The sequence below is a fragment of the Pristiophorus japonicus genome, chromosome 8, assembly GCF_044704955.1.
Source record: "Pristiophorus japonicus isolate sPriJap1 chromosome 8, sPriJap1.hap1, whole genome shotgun sequence".
Classification (NCBI taxonomy): Eukaryota; Metazoa; Chordata; class Chondrichthyes; family Pristiophoridae; genus Pristiophorus; species Pristiophorus japonicus.
Genome location: NC_091984.1, coordinates 223,585,070 through 223,611,894, shown reverse-complemented (window position 1 = coordinate 223,611,894; position 26,825 = coordinate 223,585,070). Strand labels below are relative to the sequence as shown.

The window sequence follows — 26,825 nt, the reverse complement described above, 5'->3', positions numbered from 1 at the left end:
CCAGTAGTGTTGAAAACCTATTAGCTTGGATAATACTTTGTGAAATGTTTTTTTATCCCCCTCGTCTCCCCATCCCTTTTGAAGATACTGAAACATCAATCTATCCACCCCTCCAGTACTTCACAGTAATGGCCATTCTGCATGTATGAGCCCATGAGTGATGACATGCAATTTCAGCATGGGGGCACATCACTACTGAGCTCAACCCGTTCTTCACCCGATGTGGACAGACACACGCTCTCTCTTCCCAGGAGAGGTGGGGCAAGGAAAGTGGCCACTCACTGGAGCAGAAGACCAGAGTGATCGGATGTCTTAGCCCAGAGATGCTGAGGCCCATCTGTAGTGCCCTCAATGATTCCCCAACCCAATCTGCCTGGTGAGAACACGGTAGGTTCAGGTTGGACCCCCAATTTACACCCGGTCCGATTTTACATTCCATTGGTGCGTAAAGTCGGGCAGGTTGTTCTCACTGGTCTGGTGTTCATAATTCTAAAAATATTTCACCATTTATAAAATGAACACCCCTATTGAGCATTAGAGTAGATTGCCTATATTCTCTGGAGTTTAGAAAAATGAAAAGATCATATTTAAATACAAGATTCTGAAGGGGATGGACAGAGTAGATGCCCCTGGCTGGAGAGTCTAGAACTAGGCCGCATAGTCTCAGGATAAGGGGTCAGCCATTTAAGACAGAGATGAGGAGGAATTTCTTCACTCAGAGGGTGGTGAACCTTTGGAGGGCTGAATATATTCAAGGCCGCAATAGATATTTGGACTCGAGGGGAATCATGGTACATGGGGATTGGGCGGAAAAGTGGAGTTGAGGTCCAAGATCAGCCATGATCTTATTGAATTGTCTTTTCAGGTTTCTTCTTCAGAGTCCAGTAATGTCATTTACTGGGAGAAGCTGCCTACAACTCAGAACATCCCCATTTATTTTAGTTAGAGCAGGATAGGGAGGGTCACTATCTCCTGACTAGCCTGGGAGCCAATGTAGGGCTCCTCACTTCCAGAAAAAGCTGGCCAAATATGGTTGCAGCTCAGCATACATGAGCCGCACATTCAAGAAAGGAGGGAAATGAAAAAAAAACTTACAGAAAATAGTCTTTGTACGAACCAGCCGTGGTACTTCTTGAGAGCCATTTCGTACGCTTTTGTTGCATTGACTCGAATAAGGTTAGGATTTGCATCGTCACGCTCCCCATCTGCGATACTTTGCAGCATAACCTGTATGAACTTCAACCCTCTGCAAAGATAGGGAGAGGAAAATTCACAAACAGCAACCAGCTATCTCCCTGCAATTTATTTTCTGATTCCAAAGATCCGGCTAATTTTTTTTTTAAATACACAAATCTACTAGTTACTGATATTACACATTGTGCGTCTATTTAATTTAGTTTTCACATCACAGCAATGCAGAACTGCAGTAGAATTCCAATTAATGTAAATCAATTCATCTTCAGGACGTGTCAGAATTTTATCAGTGCAAGGCCGAGCTGTCTTCCTTGGCTCAGTGGCAGCAGTCTCGCCTTGGAGTCAGACAGCTGTGGGATCAAGCCACACTAGGGACTCGAGCACATAATCACAGCTGGCAGCTCGGTGCACTACTGAGGGAGTGCTGCGCTGTCACAGGTGCAGTCTTTTGGATCAGGCATCCGCCCTCTTAGGTAGACGCAATAGATCCCATGAAGAGCCGGAGGTGGTAAAAGGCACCACAGAAATGCTAGTTCTTTCTCTTTTTTTTTTAAAAAAAAGGCTTAAATCCAACAGGACAGCCAGCTCCTTCGCTTTTACAAAGTTTCATTGGTCGAGGAAGAGAGTCCAACTTACAGATGTCCAAATTACATAGAATTTACAGCAGAAAAATAGCTCATTCGGCCCACGCTGGTGTTTATGCTCCACGAGCCTCTTCCCACCTGACTTTATCTAACCCCATAAGCCAGCTAAGTCAACCCTCGAGGCATTGTGTATAGCTGAAAAGATCACTTCTACATTCAGGCTCTTTGGTAAAGCATACAATGAAGGTTATGGTACGTGGGTGGCAGTGCACCATGAGCAAGGCAGTGTAACTCAGTTGTCCACTCAAACTGCTATTGAACAAGTACTGGTGTCAAACTGGTAAGAAAACAACATCATTGGAGGAGTAGGCCACCTGGCCCCTCGAGCCTGCTCCGCCATTTAATAAAATCATGGCTGATCTGATCATGGACTCAGCTCCACTTCCCTGCCCACTCCCCATAACTATTCCCTTAAATCGCTCAAAAATCTGTCAATCTCCACCTTAAATATATTCAATGACCCAGTCTCCACAGCTCCCTGGGGCAGAGAATTCCATAGATTTACAACCCTCAGAAGAAATTCCTCCTCATTTCAGTTTTAAATGGGCAGCCCCTTATTCTGAGACTATGTCCCCTAGTTTTAGTTTCCCATGAGTGGAAATATCCTCTCTTCATCCACCTCGTCGAGCCCCTTCATTATCTTGTATGTTTCAATAAGATCACCTCATTCTTCTGAACGCCAATGTGCATAGACTCAACCTACCTTCATAAGTCAACCCACTCATCTCCAGAATCAACCGAGTGAACCTTCTCTGAACAGCCTCCAATGCAAGTATATCCTTCCTTAAATATGGAGACCAAAACTATATGCGGTACTCTAGGTGTGACCTCACCAATACCCTGCACAGTTGTAGCAGGACTTCTCTGCTTTTATACTCTATTCCCCCTTGCAATAAAGGCCAACATTCCATTTGCCTTCCTGATTACTTGCTGTATCTGCATACTAACTTTTTGTGTTTCATGAACAACGATCCCCAGATCTCTCTGTACTGCAGCACTTTGCAATTTTTCTCCATTTAAATTATAATTGACTTTTCTATTTTTACTGCCGAAGTAGATAACCTCAAATTTTCCCACATTATACTTTATCTGCCAATGTTTTCCCCCCACTCACTTTGCCCGTCTATATCCCTTTGCAGATTTTGTGTATCCTCCTCACAATTTGCTTTCCCATCCATCTTTGTATGATTAGCAAACTTGGGTACATTACACTCAGTCCCTTCATCCAAGTCATTAATATAGATTGTATATAGTTGAGGCCCCAGCACCGATCCCTGCGGCACCCCAGTAGTTACTGTTTGCCAACCGGAAAATGACCCATTTATCCCAACTCTCTGCTTTCAGTTAGTTAGCCAATCCTCTATCCAAGCTAATATATTATCCCCAACCCCATGAGCTTTTATCTTGTGCAGTAACCTTTTATGTGGCACCTTATTAAATGCCTTCTGGAAATCCAAATACACCACATCCACCCTGCTCGTTGCAACCTCAAAGAACTCCAGCAAATTTGTCAAACATGATTTTCCTTTCATAATACCATGCTGATTCTGCTTGATTGAATTATGTTTTTCCAAATGTTCCACTACTGCTTCCTTAATAATGGAATCCAGCATTGTCCCCAACAACAGATGTTAGGCTAACTGGTCTATAGTTTCCTGCTTTTTGTCAGTTTCCTTTTTTAAATAGGTGCATTACATTTGCAATTTTCAAATCCGCTGGGACCGCCCCAGAATCATTGGGATTTTGTTAGATTACAACCAATGCATCCACTATCTCTGCAGCCACTTCTTTTAAGACCTTGGGATGTAAGCCATCAGGTCCAGGGGACTTGTCCACCTTTAGTCCCATTATTTTAGCGAGTACTACTTCATTAGTGATGGTGATTATATTAAGTTCCTCGCTCCCTATAGCCCCTTGATTATCCATCATTGGGATGTTTTTAGTGTCTTCTACCATGAAGGCTGATACAAAATTTGTTCAACATCCCTGCCATTTCCTTGTTCTCCATTATTAATTCCAGTCTCATCCTCTAGGGGACCAACATTTACTTTAGCCACTTTTCCTTTTTATGTACCTGTAGAAACTCTTACTGTTTTTATATTCTGTGCTAATTTACTCAATATATCTTCCCTCTTTTTTAGTCGTTCTTTGCTGGTTTTCAAAAGTTTCCCAATCCTCTGGCCTCCCACTAGTCTTGGCCACATTGTACACCCTTGTTTTCAATTTAATACCCTCCCTTATTTCCTTAGTTAGCCATGGATGGTTATCCCTTCTCTTAAATGGAGCCTTAGTGCTTGATCCATTACGTTACAAGTCTCTACAGAGTACTACAATGGATGGGGATTTTGTGCATAATTCAACAATACACTGTTTAGTGCTGCTCACCAGTCACATCCTTGTTACTTTGTTTCTCTTCCTTACGCCCGCTGTTCATCACTACAATCAATTTCAAGGTTCGTTACTTTGCTGATCCAGTGACTAATGACTCGGAAAATAAGACGAGGCGCTGTCTAAACATGCTACTGCTCACAGCTGGCAACAGCACTCATTTTCCAAGTGAAAACTGCATTCCCACTTACTTCAATTACTGTGATTACCATCAGGAAAATTAGATAAGTATTGGGGCAGGAGGAGGTGCCATTTAATAGGGGATCTACAAAAGAAACCCATTACAAAAATGTGAATAATGGCAAAGGGCTACAGAGCGAGACATTCCATTTAAGGCCACATTTCAAAACAGTTACCCAATAGTTAAAAGTCAGCCAGGATTTCCGTTCCGAAGGGCCATCCAGTGCCTGGCCGCAGAGCGGGCCCGCACATGGATCTCCGAGGAGCGCGGAATCAGGCACAGATGTGATGCTCGCCACAGTCGAACAGCTCCACTGTTCAAGCTCACAGATGAAGAATGGCCACTTGGATGATGGCAGCTAACACCAGGGGAACTGTACTCTGGCAGGAGTCTGCTCGCGAGTAAACCCGAAAATTGTGGGGAGAGCGCAAATTTTTTTTTTTTTAAAAAGAGGGAAAAAGTTACAACTAAGTAAATTAAATTGGTTACCTTTTTAGCCACATAAGCGCCAGTGTCGCTCCAACTCTTGGCCACTCTGTGCCATGTTGTTCCTTCTCTCCTTCCAGAATTAGCTGCAATGTTTTGAATTTTATGGGATTTGTCTCATACACCATCTTGATTTTCTATTAAAAAAAAATCAAATAACTTTTGCAGATACAACATAGCAATACCTCTTACTTTGTGTATGATTATGCTTTTGAAGCACCTAGGGATGTTTTATTACATTAAAGGCACCATATAAATGCAAAGTTGTTGTTCGAACCACTAAATCCAAGCTGTACTGAGCCATGTGTACCCTCTTGATTGGATAGTAGCAACCACATACTAGACTCCGTAGCTGCTGCACATCTTGCCTGCCCCAGCCACCTAGTCCATCCTGTGCCAGTTCCCTTCTTCCCAGCATCAGCTCTGGCTACTGCGCACTCACGCCCCCTTCGCTCACCTACTCCTCATTCAAACTGCAGACCCCAGCTTCAGACACGTTCCTGGGCCTGAGCACTGGATCGATCACATTATCACACACATTAACATTACATGCTTTTAACTTCACAGACAATAAAAGCTCGAAATGTGATCGTGAATTTGATGAACATTGAGGCACACTCTTCCTTGGTCTTTCAGATTTAAATAGCTGCATCCCTGCTAATTCTGCACAATTTGAAGTGTCAGCTGCGGCTCAGTGGGTAGCACACTCGCCTCGGAGTCAAAAGGTTGTGTGCTCAAATCCCACTCCAGGAACTTGAGCACATAGATCTAGGCTGACACTCCAGTGCAGTGCTGAGGGAGTGCTGCATTGTCAGAGGTGCCATCTTTTGGATGAGATGTTCAACCGAGGCCCCATCTGCTCTCAGATGGATATAAAAGATCCCATGGCACTATTTCAAAGAAGAGCAGGGGAGTTATCCCCGGTGTTCTGGCCAATATTTATCCCTCAATCAACATAAAATAAAAAACAGATTATCTGGTCATTATCACATTGTGGGAGCTTGCTGCTGTTTTTCCCCACATTACATTAATGACTACACTTCAAAAGTACTTCATTGGCTGTAAAGCGCTTTGAGATGTCCGATGGTTGTGAAAGGCACTATATAAATGCAAGTCTTTCTTTCTTCCATTGATTAAGATCAAGCTCTGGAATTACCTTCCTAAACCTCTCTGCTCCTCTTTGACCAAGCTTTTGGTCATCTGCCCTAATTTCTCCTTTTGTTTATAACACCACGTTAGAGGCACAAATGCCAATTGTTGTTGCTGTTGTCTGTGGAACCGTCCTGGGTGCAGATTGGCTGACACAGTTGCCTATATAACAGCATTGGTGACAATACTTCAAAAGTACTTCATTGACTGAAGTGTTTTGGGGACAAAAGCCATAAAGGCACTATATAAATGCAAGTTATTTTCCTTCTTTCTGACACCATCGGGCACCCATTTGATGGAATTTCACTTCAACTTTTCAATTTCTAGTTTGGTACAATCTCCCTTCAGCAAGAGTAAAGATGCTTTTTTAAAAAAAAAATCCTGTGAACAATCCAATCCAATTTGTGGACCCATTTTCCCCTTTCAGATGCTGGCTAGTCCATTGTGCATTTCCACAATTTTCCATTTTTATTACACATTTCTGCTATGTAAAGGTTTCTCTTGCATCAATTGCACAGATTCCAGCCAATTGTGCTGTGTAGAGACCGTACATACGACTTGGTTTCTGCACACAACACCGAATAGGTAGAATGTTCTCGGCAATGTTTCCATCCCGAGAAAAGGAAAACTTGCACTGCTACACCTCCAGATCACAGCGCTCAAACATTTCAAAACAGATTACATTCATGCAAATTAGTGAACTTCAAAGTAATGTGTGTGGACAAATAGAGCAACCATTTTGCACACAGCAAGATCTCACAAAAAGCAAATACCCAGTATCTACACTCATTCACCATCTTCAAAAACCCACATCAAGCAGACTTTTTCCAACAGTAACTACACTTCAAAAGTACTTCATTAGCAGTGAGGCACTTTGGGACATTGAGTTTATGTACGGTGCAAGTCCTTTTTTCCCTGCATCAACCTGAATCGCCAAGATAACTCAACGCCTTACCTCCAACAATGCAGTGTTCCTTCAGTACAGTACTGCAGTGCCACCTTAGATCATGCATTAGATCGCATTCTGGAGCAGGGCTTGAACCCACACCCTTCTCAATCAGAGGCAAGTGTACTATAACTTAACCAAGTGGACCCCCCCACATGGATTCTCTTATTTAAAAAAAGGATTTTAAAAGGGAAGAAGAAAGAGGAATTTACATGCTGACTTAATTTATAGGATAACCAGTACTCAAAATTAATATGCAAACTATTGGCTAAAATTCTTTGATAAAACAAACATGAATGAGAATGAAACTGGTACAGGTATACAAAAGTGTAGAAGGCCCGGGGGGGGGGGGGGGGGGGGCGATAGCCACAGGTTTCTATGGAAAGTTGAGCTATAGAGACTGAATGGCCTCCCTCATCTGCACATCTTTATGATTGCAGTTTCAGAGCAAGATCTACGAACGACAATGAAAAAGGCTCCCCCAAGTCAGTCTAGTTCGAGGGCTGACAATGTCTTGCCCACTGCAGGGTTTATTAGACAAACCAATTTTTGGAAATTACATTTGCAAATTATGGCCAGTTTTACCATTAACTCCCTCTTACACACTTATCACAATACTATGCAGTCTTTTCTATCTTCTTTCCTGAAGACAGATTCTTGGTGGCATATGCTCCCACAAGAATAGGCAGCCTGCCATCAGCAAGCTATGCAGCCATGGAGGCGATCACACCCATGCCTGATCCTCACCAGAATTCCATACACACAAACTAACAGCAATGGTTACTGGACAATGACCAGGAGTGGGAACCTTCATGGATCGAAGCCATCTAGTGATATTCATTGTACATATCCGGATATGGAAACACCCTCAATTAACCTCTCCAAAAATGAGTGACTGCACAAACCAATCCACACACATCACAGGACCGCCACAGCCCAGGCTACTTACAGTGATGTTGCCCGTCACATCTGCTTTGATCGGTGAAAATACTGTTGAGCCAAGGCAATCTAAAAATAAAGGCAATTTTAAGGAAAGTGCACCATTATTGAACACTATGCTGTATAATAGGTAAGCCGCTCTCTCTCCAAAAGCAAGCAGTTAATACAAATAGTTTGTCCATTTAGAACAATTGAAGGAAAATAAGACCTTTTTGATTAAAATAGGTATTTCTTGGCTTCTTAAAAATAGAAAATAGCTCAATACACTTTTTAAATGAGAGGGGACCTCATAGAAACGTTTAAAATTCTGACGGGGTTAGACAGGTTAGATGCGGGAAAAATGTTCCCAATGTTGGGGAAGTCCAGAACCAGGGGTCACAGTCTAAGGATAAGGGGTAAGCCATTTAGGACCGAGATGAGGAGAAACTTCTTCACCCAGAGAGTGGTGAACCTGTGGAATTCTCTACCACAGAAAGTAGTTGAGGCCAATTCACTAAAATATATTCAAAAGGGAGTTAGATGAAGTCCTTACTACTCGGGGGATCAAGGGGTATGGCGAGAAAGCAGGAAGGGGTATTGAAGTTGCATGTTCAGCCATGAACTCATTGAATGGCGGTGCAGGCTAGAAGGGCTGAATGGCCTACTCCTGCACCTATTTTCTATGTTTCTAAATATATTTATAGAATGGATGGGTCATCCTCAAAATTTGGAATAAGTCTGCACGTGCTAAATTTATCTGCACTGAACCAAGGCTGGCTCCACTGTACTCCCACTCACTTCATTAAACAATTCATCTTTTATGTAGAATTACATCGAACTTACAGCACAGAAACAAGCCATTCGGCCCAACTGGTCTGTGTCGGTGTTACTACTCCAACATTACAGCAGTGACTACACTCCAAAAGTACTTCATTGGTTGTAAAGCGCTTTGAGATGTCTAGTGAAAGGTGCTATATAAATCCAAAGTCTGTCTTTCTTTATATGAGTCTCCACCCTACTTCATTTAACCCCATCAGCCAGCTACTCCAACACTCAATGCATTATGCCTGGATGTATATAATTACTTTTACACTCTGGAGAGATTATAAATCACATCTACAGACTCTTTGCTAAAGTACACAATGGTGATTATAGTGAGTGGGTTTTTAAAAAGAGAGTGAACAGGAGGTTCCATCAGCAAGAAAGTTAACAACATGCTCTAGTAAGTCACTACTGTGGGTTTATATTACTATGTGGGCTGTCAGATAGACAAATGAATAATATTCCATTGCAAGATCAGCACTATGCACTGGATAAACATAATGATGGATAAGTTATGTATGCAACAGATCCTCACCATGTTTTCTGATGTACTGCAGATATAGGTGGGGGAGATCAGTTTTACTTTTAGACTAAAAAAAGTTACCTTCCCTTTCCAATCCAGAGTGATCTGCACAGATTGTCTTAATCGGAGTGTTTTATTTGGGAATTTGGAAAGAGTGGAAATTCGGAGAAGGGGAAGGACCTAATTGGAGGTGGTATCAGAAGCAGTGGAACCTTCAATGATTTCCAAATAAAACAAGGACAGCAGGAAGGCGATTGATTGGTGAGTATTAAGGTCCCCCCCTCTTTACTCACTAACCTCGGACTGTGGTTTAAACTATGTGCGGGAAACTATAAAGTACTGCATTAAACTTATAGCTTAACTAGTTACACAAATTAACTATAAATAATTATTAAATAAATAAAGATTTAAATAACTAAAATAAGGCTAGACTAAGATATGGCAGAGCAGGCTGTGTCTGGGCTGCAGTATGCGAGAGTTTGTGGACAGCTAGACTGTCTGCAGGAGATGTCTCCATCTCGAATCTCCCCGGCTCAGTCATTGAGCTGGAGACACTCTGACCCACAAGGGAGGGGGGAGGAATTTCTGGACAGTTTTATCCAGAATACAGTCACACCCCAGGAGGAAAACACAGGTTCAGGAAAGGGAGTGTGTGACTGTTAGGAAGCTGGGTAGCAGGGATTTAGGAGATGTTGAGAAAGCGACCCTGATGACACTGGTCCTATCCAACAGGTACGACGGACTCACTACCTGTGAGGACAAGGAGAAAGACTGCAGGGAGGACAGCTACAATGCAGACCAAGGCACTGTGGCTCAATGCTTGCGGAGGGGGGGGGGAAAATGAGAATAGAATGCAGTAATGATAGGGGACTCTAGATTTTTTTTGGGGGGGAGGGGGGGGGGGAAGAGAAAGAGATAAATAGCGTTCTCTGCAGCCAAGAACAAGAATCCTGAAGGGTGTGTTGCCTACCCTTACCCAGTGTAAGAGATATCTCCCGGCAGCTGGAGGGGAACTTGGAAAAGGAGGGTGCAAATCCAATTGTCATGGTCCATGCTGAAACAATATAGGTAGGAACAGAGAGGATTAGGAGTTAGGCTCTAAATTACAAAGCAGGACATCGGGGTAATAATCTCTATTATTGCCCGAGCCACGTGCAAATTGACATATAAACAGACAGATCAGGAGAACAAACACGTGGCTAAAGGGTTGGTGGGGGGAAACAGGGTTCCTTTTCATGGGACACTGGCATCAGTTCTGGGACAGGAAGGAGCTGTACCGATGGGGCAGGCTCCACCTGGCCCGTGTTCTAGCGGAAAGCTTAAATAGGGAGGTGGCAATGGCTTTAAACCTAATAAGATAGTTCCATTCTCATTTCTCCCTCCCCCCCCGCCCCCCGCCTAGCATTCTGAGCCACGGTGCCTTGGCTTGCATTGTAGCCGTCCTTCCTACAGTCTTTCTCCTTGTCCTCACAGGTAGTGAGTACATCGTACCTGTTGGATAGGACCCATCAGGAGCACAAATTTATTAGTGAAGTTAAGGACACAGGGATCTAAACTACTTATTACCCATTTTATTTTCAGGAGAAAAATCACATTAAAAAAAGGAAATTGATGGATCTTAATTTTCAGATCAAAATACATTAATAATGACCTAGTGGTTGGTTACTAAACACATCGGTAATAAACAAAAATTTTAAATATAAAAATGGACTAAAAACTTCTCTGCACATGAATGGAAAGCATCAATAATAGAAACTAATAGTACTCCTGAGCCAAGCTGGCACGGTTCCATTTCCAGAACTGAATTATTCATTTTATGGAGCTAGTACAAAAATTGTAATGAATTCTTTTATGTTCATGAGGTTACAATAACAATAATTTATTTGTACAGAGCTCTGCATGGAAAACTGCCCTTGGGACATGAAGATGCCTATCCAATACTGAAATCGGACACATTAGAAAGCACAGTATAGAGAAGCCCAATTTAAAACAACCATTCATTGCCTGGAATGTACTAAGCCGACTGATCTTAGCTGGATAGCTGTAGTCACTACAAATGGCTGTGACTTCGCTCCTCCATGACAATCTCCATAAACCCCTCTCTCCACTGCCACCACTCCACTCCCATGGCTTCATCACTCAGACTGAGACCATCCATTCTGCTGCTTCATCCCTTCCCCACCAAGCCAAACCTTCACCCATCTCCTCCATACCTGGCCCGGAAACTGTTTTCTCTAGTTTTTCACCTCATCCTCATTGACCTTTGTAACCTTTGATAAGGTTGACCATACCATCATCCTCCAATCCCTCGCCCCCATTGTCCAACTCATTGGGACTGTCCTTGTTTGGTTCCACTCATAATGCAAAGTTTGTTCTTTCTTACCTATCCAATCACAGCCAGCGTATCTCCATCAAAGGCTTTTCTGCCACTACCTAGTAACCTGCCAAGGATCCATCCTTCGACCCGCCTACGCTTTCTCATCTACACGCTGCCCTAAAGCGACATAATCCGCAGACACGGGGTCGGCTTCTACATGAATGCTGATGACACCCAGCTCTACCTCTCCACTGCTTCACTGTTCCCAAGACTGTTCGTCAGACATCCAGTCCTGCATGAATCGCAATTTCCTCCAGGTAAACACTGGGATGAATGAAACCATTGTCTTCAGCCCCCGCTACAAACTCCATAGCTGTGCTACGGATTCCATCCCCCTCCTGACCAGTGTCTCAGGATGAACCTGGCTGGTCTCTATCTCAGCATTCTATTCCATCCCCGAGCTTCCGACCCGATATCCTCTCTATTACAAAATCCGCCTACTTCCACCTCTTCCTCAGAGCTTGGCCTCTTGTGCATCCCTCCCTCCCGTCCTTCACCCCACCACTGGCAGTCGCGCCTTCAGCCATCTACACCTCATGCTCTGGAATTCCTTCCCTAAATCCCTACACCTCCCGAACCCCCTCTCCTCCTTTAAGACCCATCTTTCTGACAGCCCTCCCAATACCTCCTCCTTTGACTCGGTTTCCATCTTTGTCTAATTATGCCTTTGTTTGAAGCGTTTTGGGATGAGTTTCTATATTAAAGGCACCATCGAAGACATGTTGTTGAGCTAGGGATGTAAAAAAAAAAGCAGCAAGGAAAGTGTCTACATGTTGGGGAAGAACAGGATGATGTCCAGCTGTGATGTCCCACCACCAACATAGTGGAGAGCCTGCCAACATTAACTGTGCAGCTCATACATAAACAATTCACACTTCAAAAAGGAGGTATCCAAGAGCATTTTTCTACACAAGTCAGCATCTTCAGGGAGGGAGGGAGGAAGAAAAAAAAATAATAAAGGCTTAAGAAATGGCAAAAGCAGTGGGGACACAATGAAGCTATACAACAGTCAAAAGTGTTTATATCCAAATTGGCAGTGGGATGAGAGTATAAATTCCATGACAACTGGCATAACCATCAGTACAAAAAAAAGTGCGCTCTTTAAAAATAAAATCAGCTGTCAAAATAGGACAAATCTTAGTCCTCAGATTTTCAGACACAAGCCATATATTGTTGTGGTACACCATGTGGGCTGCAAAAAAAAAAAAATGGACAAATGGCATTAATGCATTCTTCTCTCTTCATAGGCGATCTGGACTTGAGATTTGCGAGTATTCTCTTGTTGAAACAAGAGTGTAAACAGAGACAGGTATAGAGAGAAGAACAAACGGAAGCAGCTGTGGAGGCGAGAGTAAATAGATTACTCGGTCAGCATTTTTAAATAGTAATGAAAGCCTGCTATTAAAACTGTAGTATGTGCACTACGAGAGAGCTTTTACTATCACTATGAAGACTGTGTTGTCATGCCTCCAGTGATCTCGTGCCTCATCTTGCTGGAAATTCATAGAATCATAGAAAATTACAACACAGGAGGCCGCCATTCGGCCCATCGTGTGTCGGTTGAAAAAGAGCTGCCCAGCCTAATCCCACCTTCCAGCACTAGGTCCGTAGCCTTGTGGGTCACGGCTCCAAGTGCACACCAAGTACTTTATAAAGATTAGGGTTTCTACTTCTACCACCCTTTCAGACAGTGAGTTCCAGACCCCACCAACCTCTGGGTGAAAGATTTTTCCTCATCTCCCCTCTAATCCTTCTACCAACTACTTTAAATTTATGCCCCCTGGTTATTGATCCCTCTGTTAAGCTCTTTCCTATCCACTCTATCTAGGCCCCTCATAATTTTATATGTCTCAATTAAATCACCAGCATAGTCTGTAAACATAGGAAACAGCCACCATCAGACAGGAGGTCATGCAAATTTCCAGCTAAAAACAGGAGCGACATCAGGCCCAGAGACACTTCCAAGGTTATAGTTGAGGCACATCATTGTGCAAAGCAGGGACAGCTTGACTCGGGACTGAATCATGCACTCTGAACCGTGCTGGATATCACCATCAGGTGTAAAAACAGAGAAAATGCTTACCTTGCCTTAAATGAAATACTACACTCTAAATATAAAGACTTGTTGCAGCACAAATAAATTAAAATTCACACGAAAATATACTTTTCTCCAATCTGTGCCAAGTTACCTGATCTCAGGCGTTGGAGACTTTACAAGTGGCGTAAATGACCCTGGGCTAGGGAAGAAGTGGGGGGAAAAAGGTCTGGATTCCCAATCCCGTTTACTATCCCAGGACTGCTGCTGTATGTATGTGTATGTGCGTAGGGGCGAGAATAGGCTCAGGCTCCGCCAAGATGTACCCGCAGATGAACCCGGTCTAGAATCGCACGTGACCACTTGGGCGAGATCCTGGAGAACAGTTGCCCGTGGAACTCTACCCAAGCAAGAGTCATCATCTCCAGAAGAGCAGCAAATGGGTTGAAAAGTCTAATTTGTTTTTAAAGCAATGAGTTCATACATACAAGAACACAACACAATAGGAGCAGCAGTAGGCCATTCAGCCCCTCGAGCCTGCTCCGCCATTCAATGAGATCATGGCTGATCTTCTATTTCAACTCCACTTTCCTGCACTATCCCCATATCCCTTGATCCCTCAATATCCAAACATTTATTGATCGGTGTCTTGAATATACTCAGACCGAGCATCCACAGACCTCTGGGGTAGAGAATTCCAAAGATTCACCACCCTCTGAGTGAAAACGTTTCTCCTTATCGCAGTCCTAAATGGCAGACCCCTTATTCTAGACTCTCCAACCAGAGGAATCATCTTCCCTGCATCTACCCTGTCAAGCCCTCTAAGAATTTTGTATGTTTCAATGAGATCACCTCTCATTTTTCCAAACTCTAGAGAATATAGGCCTAGTCTACTCAGTCTCTCCTCATAAGACAATCCTCCCATCCCAGGAATCAGTCAAGTTGCTACATGGGGCTACTCTGTTGAATTGCATGGATAGTTATACACCCCATCCCTCAACTGGAAGCTGACAGGTATCTGCTCCGTAATATAATGCTGTCCCAGTATTGCATCCATTCTATACTCACTTCAGGATGAATGGTTGGGAATCCTGCTGATCTCTACTGAAAATTGGCCTCGATAGGAGCTGCATATTCGAGACTTGGTTTTGTTACATAAAGCTATATAAATGTAAACTGCGGAGTCAAGATTGAAATTCTTGAAATTAATAGCCCATTTGTTGTAGTTGCAAAACAAAGTTCTGCTTCTATCCCAGATCCAGCTTACAAATTACAAACCCCACAATTCAGAAATTGGCTATGGCACAAATACATTATCCTCCACACTCTCCCTGCTTGCTGCATGTGCATTGTGCTGAATCAAAGCAGTGTCTCCTATTCAAGCTTTTCCCACAACTCAAGACGAAAACTATTTACCTTCCTCACTGTTTTCACTGATTACTTTGAAATGGCACTGAATTGAAGCTGATATCCAAAAATAAATAATTACACAAAGCACAGTGGGTCTCAAGCTTGTATCTTGAGCTTATTTTCCCAACACACCTTCCCTCATCTTGGGATATATTTTCTAGGGAAAGAGGGCAGTGTGGGTACATGGAACCCCCTGAAGAAAAATGTTGATCTTTAACACTTATTTGATATACTGCCAGCATTAACATGGCATTGCAGTTCTAAAATCTAAACTTTTATTTATTAAAAACTGCAATTTGCAAATTCATTGGCCCAGAAATTGCAGCCGGAAGCTTCCTGCGGGCGGATGGGATGCCACCAATCACAAAACTTTCTACAAAAAGTACCTGATCGTCCCAGAGGTTCGGACACTTGTGGTCCTGGGCCGCTACACCAAGGCCTTTGTAGAGGCCCACGTATCTCAGGAGCGCAAAAGTTTCATACGCATCACTGGGATCACGTGGGCCGGCCCAACCCATCAGAGTAGGGGAATCCCCCTTCATACACGGAACCACAATATCACAGGCGGTCTCTCGAACGAACCACAATAAGTATGAATGGGAATACCCCAGAAACACAAACACTGAAAATAACTAAATCTGGAACTTGCGGCGACTACCCGGCCGTGCGTGCGCATCTTGTATGCGCCCGTGGGGAGCGCGATTTCAGGCCCAAGATTTCTTTATATTTTAAAACATCTTTCTCCCAGTAGCATCAGATAATCACTGGGAGAAAGTGACAAGCAACTCTGAAGAAAAATAATTATTAGTAAATCAGAGATCTTACTGGCCCATGGGCTCATTCGGTTCAGTGCTGTAAGCAGCAAACTTTGAACGGTACAATTCTTCTAAATTTTCTCTCTTCAGTTTTCCAGTTCCTGTTGCCATTCTTCTTCCACATCACTTTCATTTCAAGCTGCAACTCTTTTTCCAAACCCTCAGTTTATGCTATAACTTTCTTCTTTCACACTTTCCCCATTCAAACCAGCACTTTCCTTCTTTCCACCATCCCCTCCTCCTTCCCACCCCCTCCTGTCACAGTGTCAGCCGTGGCTCACCCAGAGTCAGAAGGTTGTGGGTTCAAGTCCCACTCCAGAGACTGGAGCACAAAAATTTAGGCCAACACTCCAGTGCAGTGCTGAGGGAGTGCTGCAGTGTCAGAGTCGTCACCTTTTGGATGAGGCATCCACCCGAGCAGGCAGACGGAACCTTGGTTTGACGTTAAAGATCCCACTGCACTCTTTCAAAGCGCATAAGGGGAGTTCTCAAGCCAATATTTATATCTCAATCAACATCACTAAAACAGCTTATCTGGTCATTATCACATTGCTATTTGTGCGAATTGGCTGCCGCGTTTCCTGCATTACAACAGTGATTGCACATCAAAAAGTACTTCATTGGCTGTAAGTGTTTAGGATGTGGTCGTGAAAGGCGCCGACAGTTCCCGTGCTCTCCCTCCTTTCATGCTCTATGCCAACACTTCTTTCCTTCCCCTCCTCTTCATGCCAGCAGTCCTCTCCTCACCACAGTGCCACTCCCAGTCTCTCCCCATCTCCTAAAGCATCCCTCTTGCTGGTATCTAGTGATTGAATATCACTGCACATGAATCTTAGGAGAATTCCTGTACACTATGCATTGGCGTTTAACTGCTAAGAAAACAAAACAGGGAGGCAGAGACTGGAAGTGGTGAGGAAGGGGAATTTTTTTTTTAAATCATGGGACAGGGTGTAGCACTAAAGGTCTAGTAGCAACAATTTTCATCTATAAATTCAGCGCACAAATGCAGATAGTTAGAACCTACAAGTTTAAAAAAAAAATAAGCCTGAAATATTATCTTTCATTCAAATAAACCAGGGCCCATTATATTGGTCTCAATTAAAAAACTCAGTACATTCTGCTCTGATGTGAATTTCAACACCCGCCTGTGTAATGACTCAGATTCCTCAAACAGTTCGCGAAGCTCTTCTCCACCAAGCCACTTCCCCCAAGTATATATTTAAAACCTTTTTAATCTATGTGAATGTGCGTCTATGCAATGCTGTTGTGTTATGGAGAACTTTCAGCCAACCAGATGGCAAATCCAGAGCTCAATCACATCCTAACACATCTGAGGCCACTATCCGTTCGGCCCAATTTCTAACTGATTCACAGAACAAATCATATACTCAAAAAAATTCTAACTGGACAGTTCTCACCCACCCACTAAATTACACCTCCCCCAGAATTCAACAATGAGAGAGAGAGAGAGAGAGAGAGAGAAAAACTTACCCAGAAATTTAATGACTTTCTACCCCCAACCCTCTTCCAGAGAAAGCACAATGCATCTGACTGTGCCTCTGAACATCTCGCAATCTGGGTACGCCCTCCACACTTCATGATCCCCATCTAGCTAGCTGATTGCTTAAACCTGCAAGAAAGAGGGGAAAAAGTGTTGCAGAGATAAACAGGAGGGAGAAAGGGGGGTCTCCGTGACATGAAAGGAGGGGAAATGAGAGAGAAAGATGGGGGTGGGGTGGAGTGGAGAAGAGAGCACATATTTAAACAGTGAAAGGGACATCAAGTGCCAGACATGGGATATGGCGGGGGAGGAGAGAAAGCACACAAGACAGAGTGCAACACAAAGAGAGCAGGATAAACTTGTACAAAATGGCATTAAGACATCAAGAAAATGTAAGGGGAGTAAAACAGAGTGGGAAAACAAATTGTCTCCCTCTATATTGCTGAGAATTACAGAATGGAAGACAGACACAGTTACATAAATGTGTATTTTATCCATGAATATAGTTCATGGAGATGAAGATGAACGACAAAGGTAAATGAACGATATAGGTTTTTTTTTAAAAAAGGGATGAGATCCTACATGATGAATTTCGGGAGCTAGGAGCTAAATTAAAAAGTAGGACCTCAAAAATAGTAATCTCAGGATTGCTACCAGTGCCACGTGCTAGTCAGAGTAGGAATTGCAAGATAGCTCAGATGAATACGTGGCTCGAGGAGTGGTGCAGCAGGGAGGGATTCAAATTCCTGGGGCATTGGAACCGATTCTGGGGAAGGTGGGAACAGTACAAACTGGACGGTCTGCACCTGGGCAGGACCGGAACCAATGTCCTAGGGGGAGTGTTTGCTAGTGCTGTTGGGGAGGAGTTAAGCTAATACGGCAGGGGGATGGGAACCTATGCAGGGAGACAGAGGGAAGTAGAATGGGCAGAAGCACAAGATAGAAAGAAGTAAAAGTGGAGGGCAGAGAAACCCAAGGCAAAAAGCAAAAAGGGCCACATTACAGCAAAATTCTAAAGGGACAAAGTGTGTTAGAAAGACAAACCTGAAGGCTCAGTGCAGGAGCATTCGGAATAAGGTGGACGAATTAACTGCACAGATAGCAGTTAACGGTATGATGTAATTGGCATCACGGAGACATGGCTCCAGGGTGACCAAGGCTGGGAACTCAACATCCAGGGGTATTCAACATTTAGGAAGGATAGACAGAAAGGAAAAGGATGCGGGGTGGCATTTCTGGTTAAAGAGGAAATTAATGCAATAGTAAGAAAGGACATTAGCTTGGATGATGTGGAATCAGTATGGGTGGAGCTGCGGAATACCAAGGGGCAGAAAACGCTAGTGGGAGTTGTGTACATACTACCAAACAGTAGTAGTAAGGTTGGGGACAGCATCAAACAAGAAATAAGGGATGCATGCAACAAAGGTACATATTGATTGGGCTAACCAAACTGTAGCAATGCGGTGGAGGAGGATTTCCTGGAGTGTATTAGGGATGGTTTTCTAGACCAATATGTCGAGGAACCAACCAGGGAGCTGGCCATCCTAGACTGGGTGTTGTGTAATGAGAAGGGACTATTTAGCAATCTTGTTGGGAGAGACCCCTTGGGGAAGAGTGACCATAACATGGTAGAATTCTTTATTAGGATAGAGAGTGACAGTTAATTCAGAAACTAGGGTCCTGAACTTAAGGAAAGATAACTTCGATGGTTTGAGGCATGAATTGGCTAGAGTAGACTGGTAAATTATACTTAAAGGGTTGACAGTGGATAGGCAATGGCAAACATTTCAAAATCACATGGATGAACTTCAGCAATTGAACATCCCTGTCTGGAATAAAAATAAAATGGGGAAGGTGGCTCAACCGTGGCTAACAAGGGAAATTAAGGATAGTGTTAAATCCAAGGAAGAGGCATATAAATTGGCCAGAAAAGCAGCAATCCTGAGGATTGGGAGAAATTTAGAATTCAGCAGAGGAGGACAAATGGTTTAATTAAGAGGGGGAAAATAGAGTACGAGAAGAAGCTTTCCGGGAACATAAAAACTGACTGCAAAAGCTTCCATAGATATGTGAAGAGAAAAAGATTAGTGAAGACAAACATAGGTCCCTTGCAGTTGGATTCAGGTGAATTTATAATGGGGAACAAAAATGGCAGACCAATTGAACAAATACTTTGGTTCCGTCTTCACAAAGGAAGACACAAATAACCTTCCAAAAGTTCTAGGGGACCGAGAATCTAGTAAAAAGGAGGAACTGAAAGATATCCTTATTAGACAGGAAATTGTGTTAGGGAAATTGATGGGATTGAAGGCCGATAAATCCCCGGGGTCTGATAGCCTGCATCCCAGAGTACTAAAGGAAGTGACCCTAGAAATAGTGGATGCATTGGTGATCATTTTCCAACAGTCTATCGACTCGGGATCATTCCTATGGACTAGAGGGTAGCTAATGTAACACCACTTTTTAAAAAAAAAAGGGAGGGAGAGAGAAAGCGGGTAATTATAGACCAGTTAGCCTGACATCAGTGGTGGGGAAAATTTTGGAATCAATTATTAAGGATGAAATAGCAGAGCATTTGGAAAGCAGTGACAGGATCGGTCCAAGTCAGCATGGATTTATGAAGGGGAAATCATGCTTGACAAATCTTCTGGAATTTTGTGAGTATGTAACTAGTAGAGTGGACAAGGGAGAACCAGTGGATGTGTATTTGGACTTTCAAAAGGCTTTTGACAAGGTCCTACACAAGAGATTGGTGTGCAAAATTAAAGCACATGGTATTGGGGGTAATGTACTGACGTGGATAGAGAACTGGTTGGCAGACAGGAAGCAGAGAGTCGGGATAAACGGATCCTTTTCAGAATGGCAGGCAGTGACTAGTGGAGTGCTGCAGGGCTCAGTGCTGGGACTCCAGCTCTTTACAATATACATCAATGATTTGGATGAAGGAATTGAGTGTAATATCTCCAAGTTTGCAGATGACACTAAACTGGGTGGCAGTGTGAGCTGTGAGGGGGACGCTAAGAGGCTGCAGGGCGACAGACAGGTTAGGTGAGTGGGCAAATGCATGGCAGATGCAGTATAATGTGGATAAATGTGAGGTTATCCACTTTGGGGGCAAAATCACAGACAGATTAGGAAACGGGGAGTTGCAACGAGACTCGAGTGTCATGGTTCATCAGTCAATGAAAGTTGGCAGACAGGTGCAGCAGGCGGTAAATGGTATATTGGCCTTCATAGCTAGGGGATGAGTGTATAGGAGCAGGGAGGTCTAACTGCAGTTGTACAGGGCCTTGGTGAGGCCTCATCTGGAATAGTGTGTTCAATTTTGGTCTCCTAATCTGAGGAAGGACGTTTTTGCTCTTGAGGGAGTGCAGCGAAGGTTCACCAGACTGATTCCCAGGATGGCCGGACTGACATATGAGGAGAGACTGGATCAACTGGGCCTTTATTCACTGGAGTTTAGAAGGATGAGAGGGGATCTCAGAAACATACAAGATTCTGACAGGACGGGATAGGTTAGATGCGGGAAGATTGTTCCCGATGTTGGGAAAGTCCAGAACTAGGGGACAGTCTTAGGATAAGGGGTAGGCCATTTAGGACTGAGATGAGGAGAAACTTCTTTCACTCAAGAGTTGTTAACCTGTGGAATTCCCTGCCGCAGAGTGCTGTTGATGCCAGTTCATTGGATATATTGAAGAGGGAGTTAGATATGGCCCTTATAGCTAAAGGGATCAAGGGCTATGGAGAGAAAGCAGGAAAGAGGTACTGAGGTAATGATCAGCCATGATCTTATTGAATGGTGGTACAGGCTTGAAGGGCCGAATGGCCTACTCCTGCACCTATTGGCTAGGTTTCTAACCAGTTATTTGAAAAGTTCCTTTGATCCTATTTTTCTGCTCTCAGACCGTATTCCTCCAAAAGCTGTCACATGCTCGAGTGCAGTTAATGAGGGGGGGGGGGGGGGGGGGGGTGATCAGACTATGCTACACTGTGGGGATTGATAGCTCAGCCAGTTCATCCCGAATCCACGGGAGTCACGGGATAGTCAACTTTGCTCCTTCCTACTCGAGGTTTATTGAAGCGAATTAAAGTGCCTATACGGCCCAACATTCGTTAACAGGGAACTTTGTTGATCTGTAGGCCTCAGTCGCATAGTGCAGTAGACTTGATCGCTCAGGCATCAGCAGAAACTAAACTCTCTGCACAGCTACCAGCATTAGCAATTGGAGATATGCAAATTTCACAGACAAGTTCCAGCTACAATAGATTTCAGCATAAGACATACTAAGGCAGAGAGGTAAAACATTCAGATCAAATGACATGAAGCATTTAGCTTTCAACTTATCCCCAGATCTTGCAATGTGATCAGAATGAACACTCAGCGTACGAGCAAAAAAGTCCTGGACACACAGCAACAATTCTCTTGCAACTCTGACCTATGATGGTCCAGTGGGTAAATCTGCCACAAAGGCCCCAGGGTCAATCCCTGGTGGGTCCTTTATAGCAGACTTTAGTTGAAGCAGTGATAAAGCATTAGAATTTCCTTAGGTATTCCTGGGCAGCGAAGAAATCATTCAGGATTTACATTCCTGGGAGGCATTGCGGATTGGGCACACAGTTTAGGCCATTATGTGAGTAAGCCCATTTGGTCGAGTTGCTGGAAGGTGCTGCAGGTGGAACTGTGCCCCAGCATAAATCATAACCTTTAGGAGAGAAAGTGGCTGGGCCCAAATAAAATCCCAGAGGAGATACCGTGTCACGCAAACTTCTAAAACCTCCTGTGGCGGCTGGGTCTTTTAATATATTTAAGTGGGGATAGACAGATTTTAGAATGATAGGGGAGTCAAGGGTTATGGGGAACGGGCAGGGAAGGAGTTGAGGCCAAGATCAGATCAGCCATGATCTTATTTGAATGGCAGAGCAGGCTCGAGGGGCCAAACGCCTTCTCCTGCTTCTATTTCTTATGTATCGCATGCTATGGCCATAGATTTCAACATAAAACCAGCATCAAATGCAAACTGGGTCAAGTGTTGTACCCAACTAAAACATTGATCCAATTGACATGCTGCATGTTACTAGCATTTTCCATTTTTGTTTGATTTAGTATAATTTTTGCATTATATAAACCGAGTACACAGATTCCTCTGAAATTGATACCAATCACCTCAAGGGACTGAACCAATTCCACATTGCATGAGCTCAAGAACAGTGGGACCAAAACAACATGGTCAGCCAGCTCATTATCCTATGCTCTGTCAGTAAGCCCAAGCTGTTAACAACGGTAACATGGCTGCCAGCAGGACACAAAGGGTAATTAAACTGACAGGACTGAGTGCTGAGCACGTGTGGTGTTGTTTTAAGTTTTAGGTGAAACCCAAAGTGCACCAAGTATAACACCAGTCACTGTGCAAACGCCAATTCATTCGCCCAGTGCCAACATAGTTATACTGCTTTTCCTAGTTGGTTTCCAAGAGTAGCAACAAAAAACAAGATCGGCCAAATATTTAACTCATTTTTCTTTTTAAAAACTTTGTAACCAAAATGTATTACAAGGTGATCCATATCCTGGCCAATATTCTTCCCGAAACCAAAAGCAGAACTAAACTAGTCAATAGTCTTGCATACTGCTGTACACAAATTGTAGGCAAATGTGGCAGCCATAACAATGACGACACTTCCAAATGTACTTTGTTGGATCTGAAGCACCTGAAGATGTCTAGAAGTAGTAATATGTTATATAAATGAGAGTTCTTTCTTTCGCTTTCCATTTGAGGCCCTCAAAGATGGAAACCATTGCTTGATATGCACATCCCAAACCCAGGGATGTGGATCTTAACTGTAGCACCCCAACACCACCCACAGGTAAAAATCAGACTTGGAACTTTGAGGGTTTGTGTAGCTCAATGGGTAGTGTGGTTAGAGCTTGAATTATTGGGGCTTCGCACTCTGGTCAATTAAAGACAGTATTCAACAAATTCAACTTGTATTTATATAGCGCCTTTAATGTAGTAAAGCATCCCAAGGCATTCCACAGGAGCGTTATTTATTTAAAATTCCATTGCCTTTTAAGACTGAGATGAAGGGATTTCTTCACTCAGAAGGTTGTGACTCTTTAGATTTCTCTACCCCAATGTGCTCTGGATCCTGAATCGTTGAGTATATTCAAGACCAAGGTAGATTGATATTTGGACTTCAGGGGATATGGGAATCGAGCAGGAAAGTGGAGTTGAGGTCGATGATCAGCCAAGATCTTACTGAATGGTGGAGCAGGCTCGAGGGGCTGTATGGCCTACTCCTGCTCCTAGTTCTTATGTATTTATTTACATTTCAGTGGGCAGCATATAGTTTTGGATCAGCTGACATCAAAACCGATGGAAAAATCCACTCCTTTTCCATCCTGAAGAGGCCTGGTTATGGAAAACAAAAACAAAAATTCCTGAATTTTGGAGTTTAAAACAAAAAGCACATACAAACCAGAACGTTTAATAATGTAGCCTTTATTTAAACTAACAAAAGACTGATTATCCCTTTAAAGTACAGTGTTGCTGCAGACCAATAAAACACAATAGCGCATTGTGTGATTAGCGGTCTCGTGTTACTAGAAAGTCAAGAGAGTGCAACCCCAGCTGTTGAGTGAGATGGAAAGGTCTGCTTGAATGTTTTCTATAGATTCACGTGGCCCTCGGCGCTGGAAGGTACGGCAGGCGATATAATTAATTGATAGAGGTGGAAAGCTTTATACTGCATGCTGGAAAGGGTACAGTCAATGAAGCTGCTGTATTGAAATAACCAGCAACTTCCAGCACTGGAATGCAGGTTCACTCAACATTTTGCTTTGGTAAAGTTTTGTGCCTACCAGGGCAGGGTGAGTGCTGGGGAAGTTCAGCACTGTGCACTCCCGAGCCAGGTACAGCACGATTAGGTGTAAATGAAGCTCATGGTAGACTATTCCAGCAAGGTAGCCAGAACCAGAGAATAGTGCTGTTTACTGCACTAGTGTGGCATTTGCATTTCCCATATACTTTTTTTTTTAAATTATGTGGTGGTTGGAGAACTAACTAGCCAAAGTTGGAGACTAATTTTGTGCAGGGGCAAATTTGTACTGTAACACTCCTTTGTCATGGTAACTATGACTATTACCATGTGCCACTATCTATCAAGTGTTCATTACATGAAAAGTTAACCATTCCCAGTCATTTTTTGAAACAATATTAAATATTTATTTTGCATGTTTTCTCTCATCTTCCTCTGATGGTGATGACTTATGCTGGGCATGATTCCATAGGCCCCCTCGCACCTTACCCAATCCTTCATTTGAGCCTCTCTGTTAACAGTGCCCAAGAGGCCTTCCGCCACATGCTAGCTTAGCCAGCAGGCCATTAAACTCCGAGGGGGCTAGGCCCAATGTCCATATACATGCACTTCTAGCAAGGGTTACTGCTTAACAGTCAGGGATGGGAATTTTCCTCACACACACACAGCCAAGAAGCAACAAGGCCCATTGCAGCACCTCCTCCAGTGGCCCAGTTGGGATCGGGTATCTTGGATATGGGCTAGTGATCAAATCTGGAAGCTACCTGCTCTGTATGGCACAGCTACTTGATAAACTCATTTGAGTCACTAGAGATGTAACAAGCAGATTTAAAAGCATAACATTAAAATAAAAGGTACTAGAGACACAATTGCATGGGGTAATTTAGATGGTTAGATATCCTTTGAAGCTTTGAATGCTCACCTAGCAACTGGTGCGTTGCCAATGGAAACATTTTATCCCTAGCTAGTCAGCCGGCTCGAAATGTTCCGACCATAGTACTGTCAATACAAAATGGGCTTCCAAGGCAACGCACAATATAAATCAATAAAATGACAGCATTGCAGCACTTGTTATATGATTCGGATAATCTTTCCGGTCTAATTTTCCCCCAAGTCAATTTAAGTTGGTGCAATGGCTCAGTAAATGGCATATTTACTGAACAATACAAATCAGGAAGGATCCCAGCTGGGAGTGGAGTTACGCAGTCTCGGCAGGAGTTGTGCTGGGTACTCACTCCAGATGGACTCATGGGCTCTGCTAGCAAACTGCAGAAAATAAAGCACTCGGGGTTCTCCATCACTGTCCAATGTCTCCCCTTCTTAATTCTGGTGTGAGTGTGAAATGTTAATAGTCCCAATAAATAGTCTGCCACTTAGTGTGAAGCCACGTGCAGAGAATAGCCATTTAAATGGGATGCCAGATGGCACCCAATGTCCAGGAAACTGTACCCCAGCACAAGTTACTGCTGTCAGTAAAGGAGAGAGGGCAGTGCCTGGGCAGGAGAGAGAAGTCTTTTTTTGAAAAGGGAGGCACCAAGACAACATGGCATCCACCTGGCAGGAAATCGATCGTCAAAGGATTTTTCTTTTTAAAATCAAGGAACAGGTACATAGCACATGTCGTCAACAAGATTCAAAAGAGTGAAATAGAGGGGATGAATCAGGAAGTAGTAAAAAGGCAACGCCAAGCTTGAGGTTTAAAGATTGTAGGAGGAAACACCTCAGAGCAAGTCACAGCAAATGACGCACTTTAATACCCCGACTACTAACTGGAGACATACAGGCAGATCTTGGAGCACAAGAGAGATACCTATAAGTAAGCACAAGGAAATAAGATCATTGAGCTCACTGGACATATTTTACTAAAGATAAATTGAACCTGCGAGATTAAATTGATAGCACTCCCTGACATTAGTATTGGTTACGTAAACTGTTTCAATTTTATACAATGTGTATCTATATAGCACCTTTAAGCTAATAAAACATCCCAAAGCACTTCATAGGAGCATTAGAGCAAAATTTGACCCCGAGCCACATAAGGAGATATTAGGGCAGATGACCAAAAGCTTGGTGAAGGAGGTAGGTTTTAAGGAGCATCTTAAAAAGGGAGAGAGGCAGAGAGGCTTAGGAGGGAATTCCAGAGTGTAGGGCCTCAGCAGCTGAAGGTAATGAAAGTTTTATTCTAATTTGTGTGTTCTTCAGTCAATCTTTCAAGGAGACACCAATGATCAGTTTCTCATATGACACATAATCCAGCTAAGGTTTCTTTTCACACAAATAGACAGACCTGGAAGCTCTACTAAAGGCTCAGTAGATAAGTGCACACAGAGTGGTATGGCATCAAGCTACACCAAACATACATCACCAAATTCAATTGCTGGCAGGCAGTGAAAACATCTTCAAAATTTGCCGATTGCCCCTGGCTAGGGAAAAAGAGAAAAAACAAAAGCAATCAAGGATTCTGCCCCTGATCACGATCCAGCGACTCTCGCTGTAAAGTGCATATACGTGTGAACATCAGGTAAAGGAAAGGATGAGGCTTGGATGTGATGCAACTCACAATCAAACAGGCTGCCAACACTCACAGCCACAGCTGTTACATAAACAGTCTTGTAGACAAGGT

At 43.4% G+C, this 26,825-nt stretch overlaps 1 protein-coding gene across 2 annotated transcripts in view; it reads right to left on the bottom strand.

The window, feature by feature from the left end:
- Positions 1 to 26,825, bottom strand: part of gltpa (glycolipid transfer protein a) — a 44,024-nt gene that overhangs the window by 4,085 nt on the left and 13,114 nt on the right. For both annotated transcript variants that reach the window (XM_070887982.1, XM_070887983.1), the window contains exons 2-4: positions 7,938 to 7,996; positions 4,897 to 5,030; positions 1,096 to 1,246 (exon numbers count right to left, since the gene is read on the bottom strand). In XM_070887982.1, coding sequence (XP_070744083.1) covers positions 1,096 to 1,246; positions 4,897 to 5,030; positions 7,938 to 7,996 — 344 coding nt within the window. The remainder of the gene's footprint in view (positions 1 to 1,095; positions 1,247 to 4,896; positions 5,031 to 7,937; positions 7,997 to 26,825) is intronic.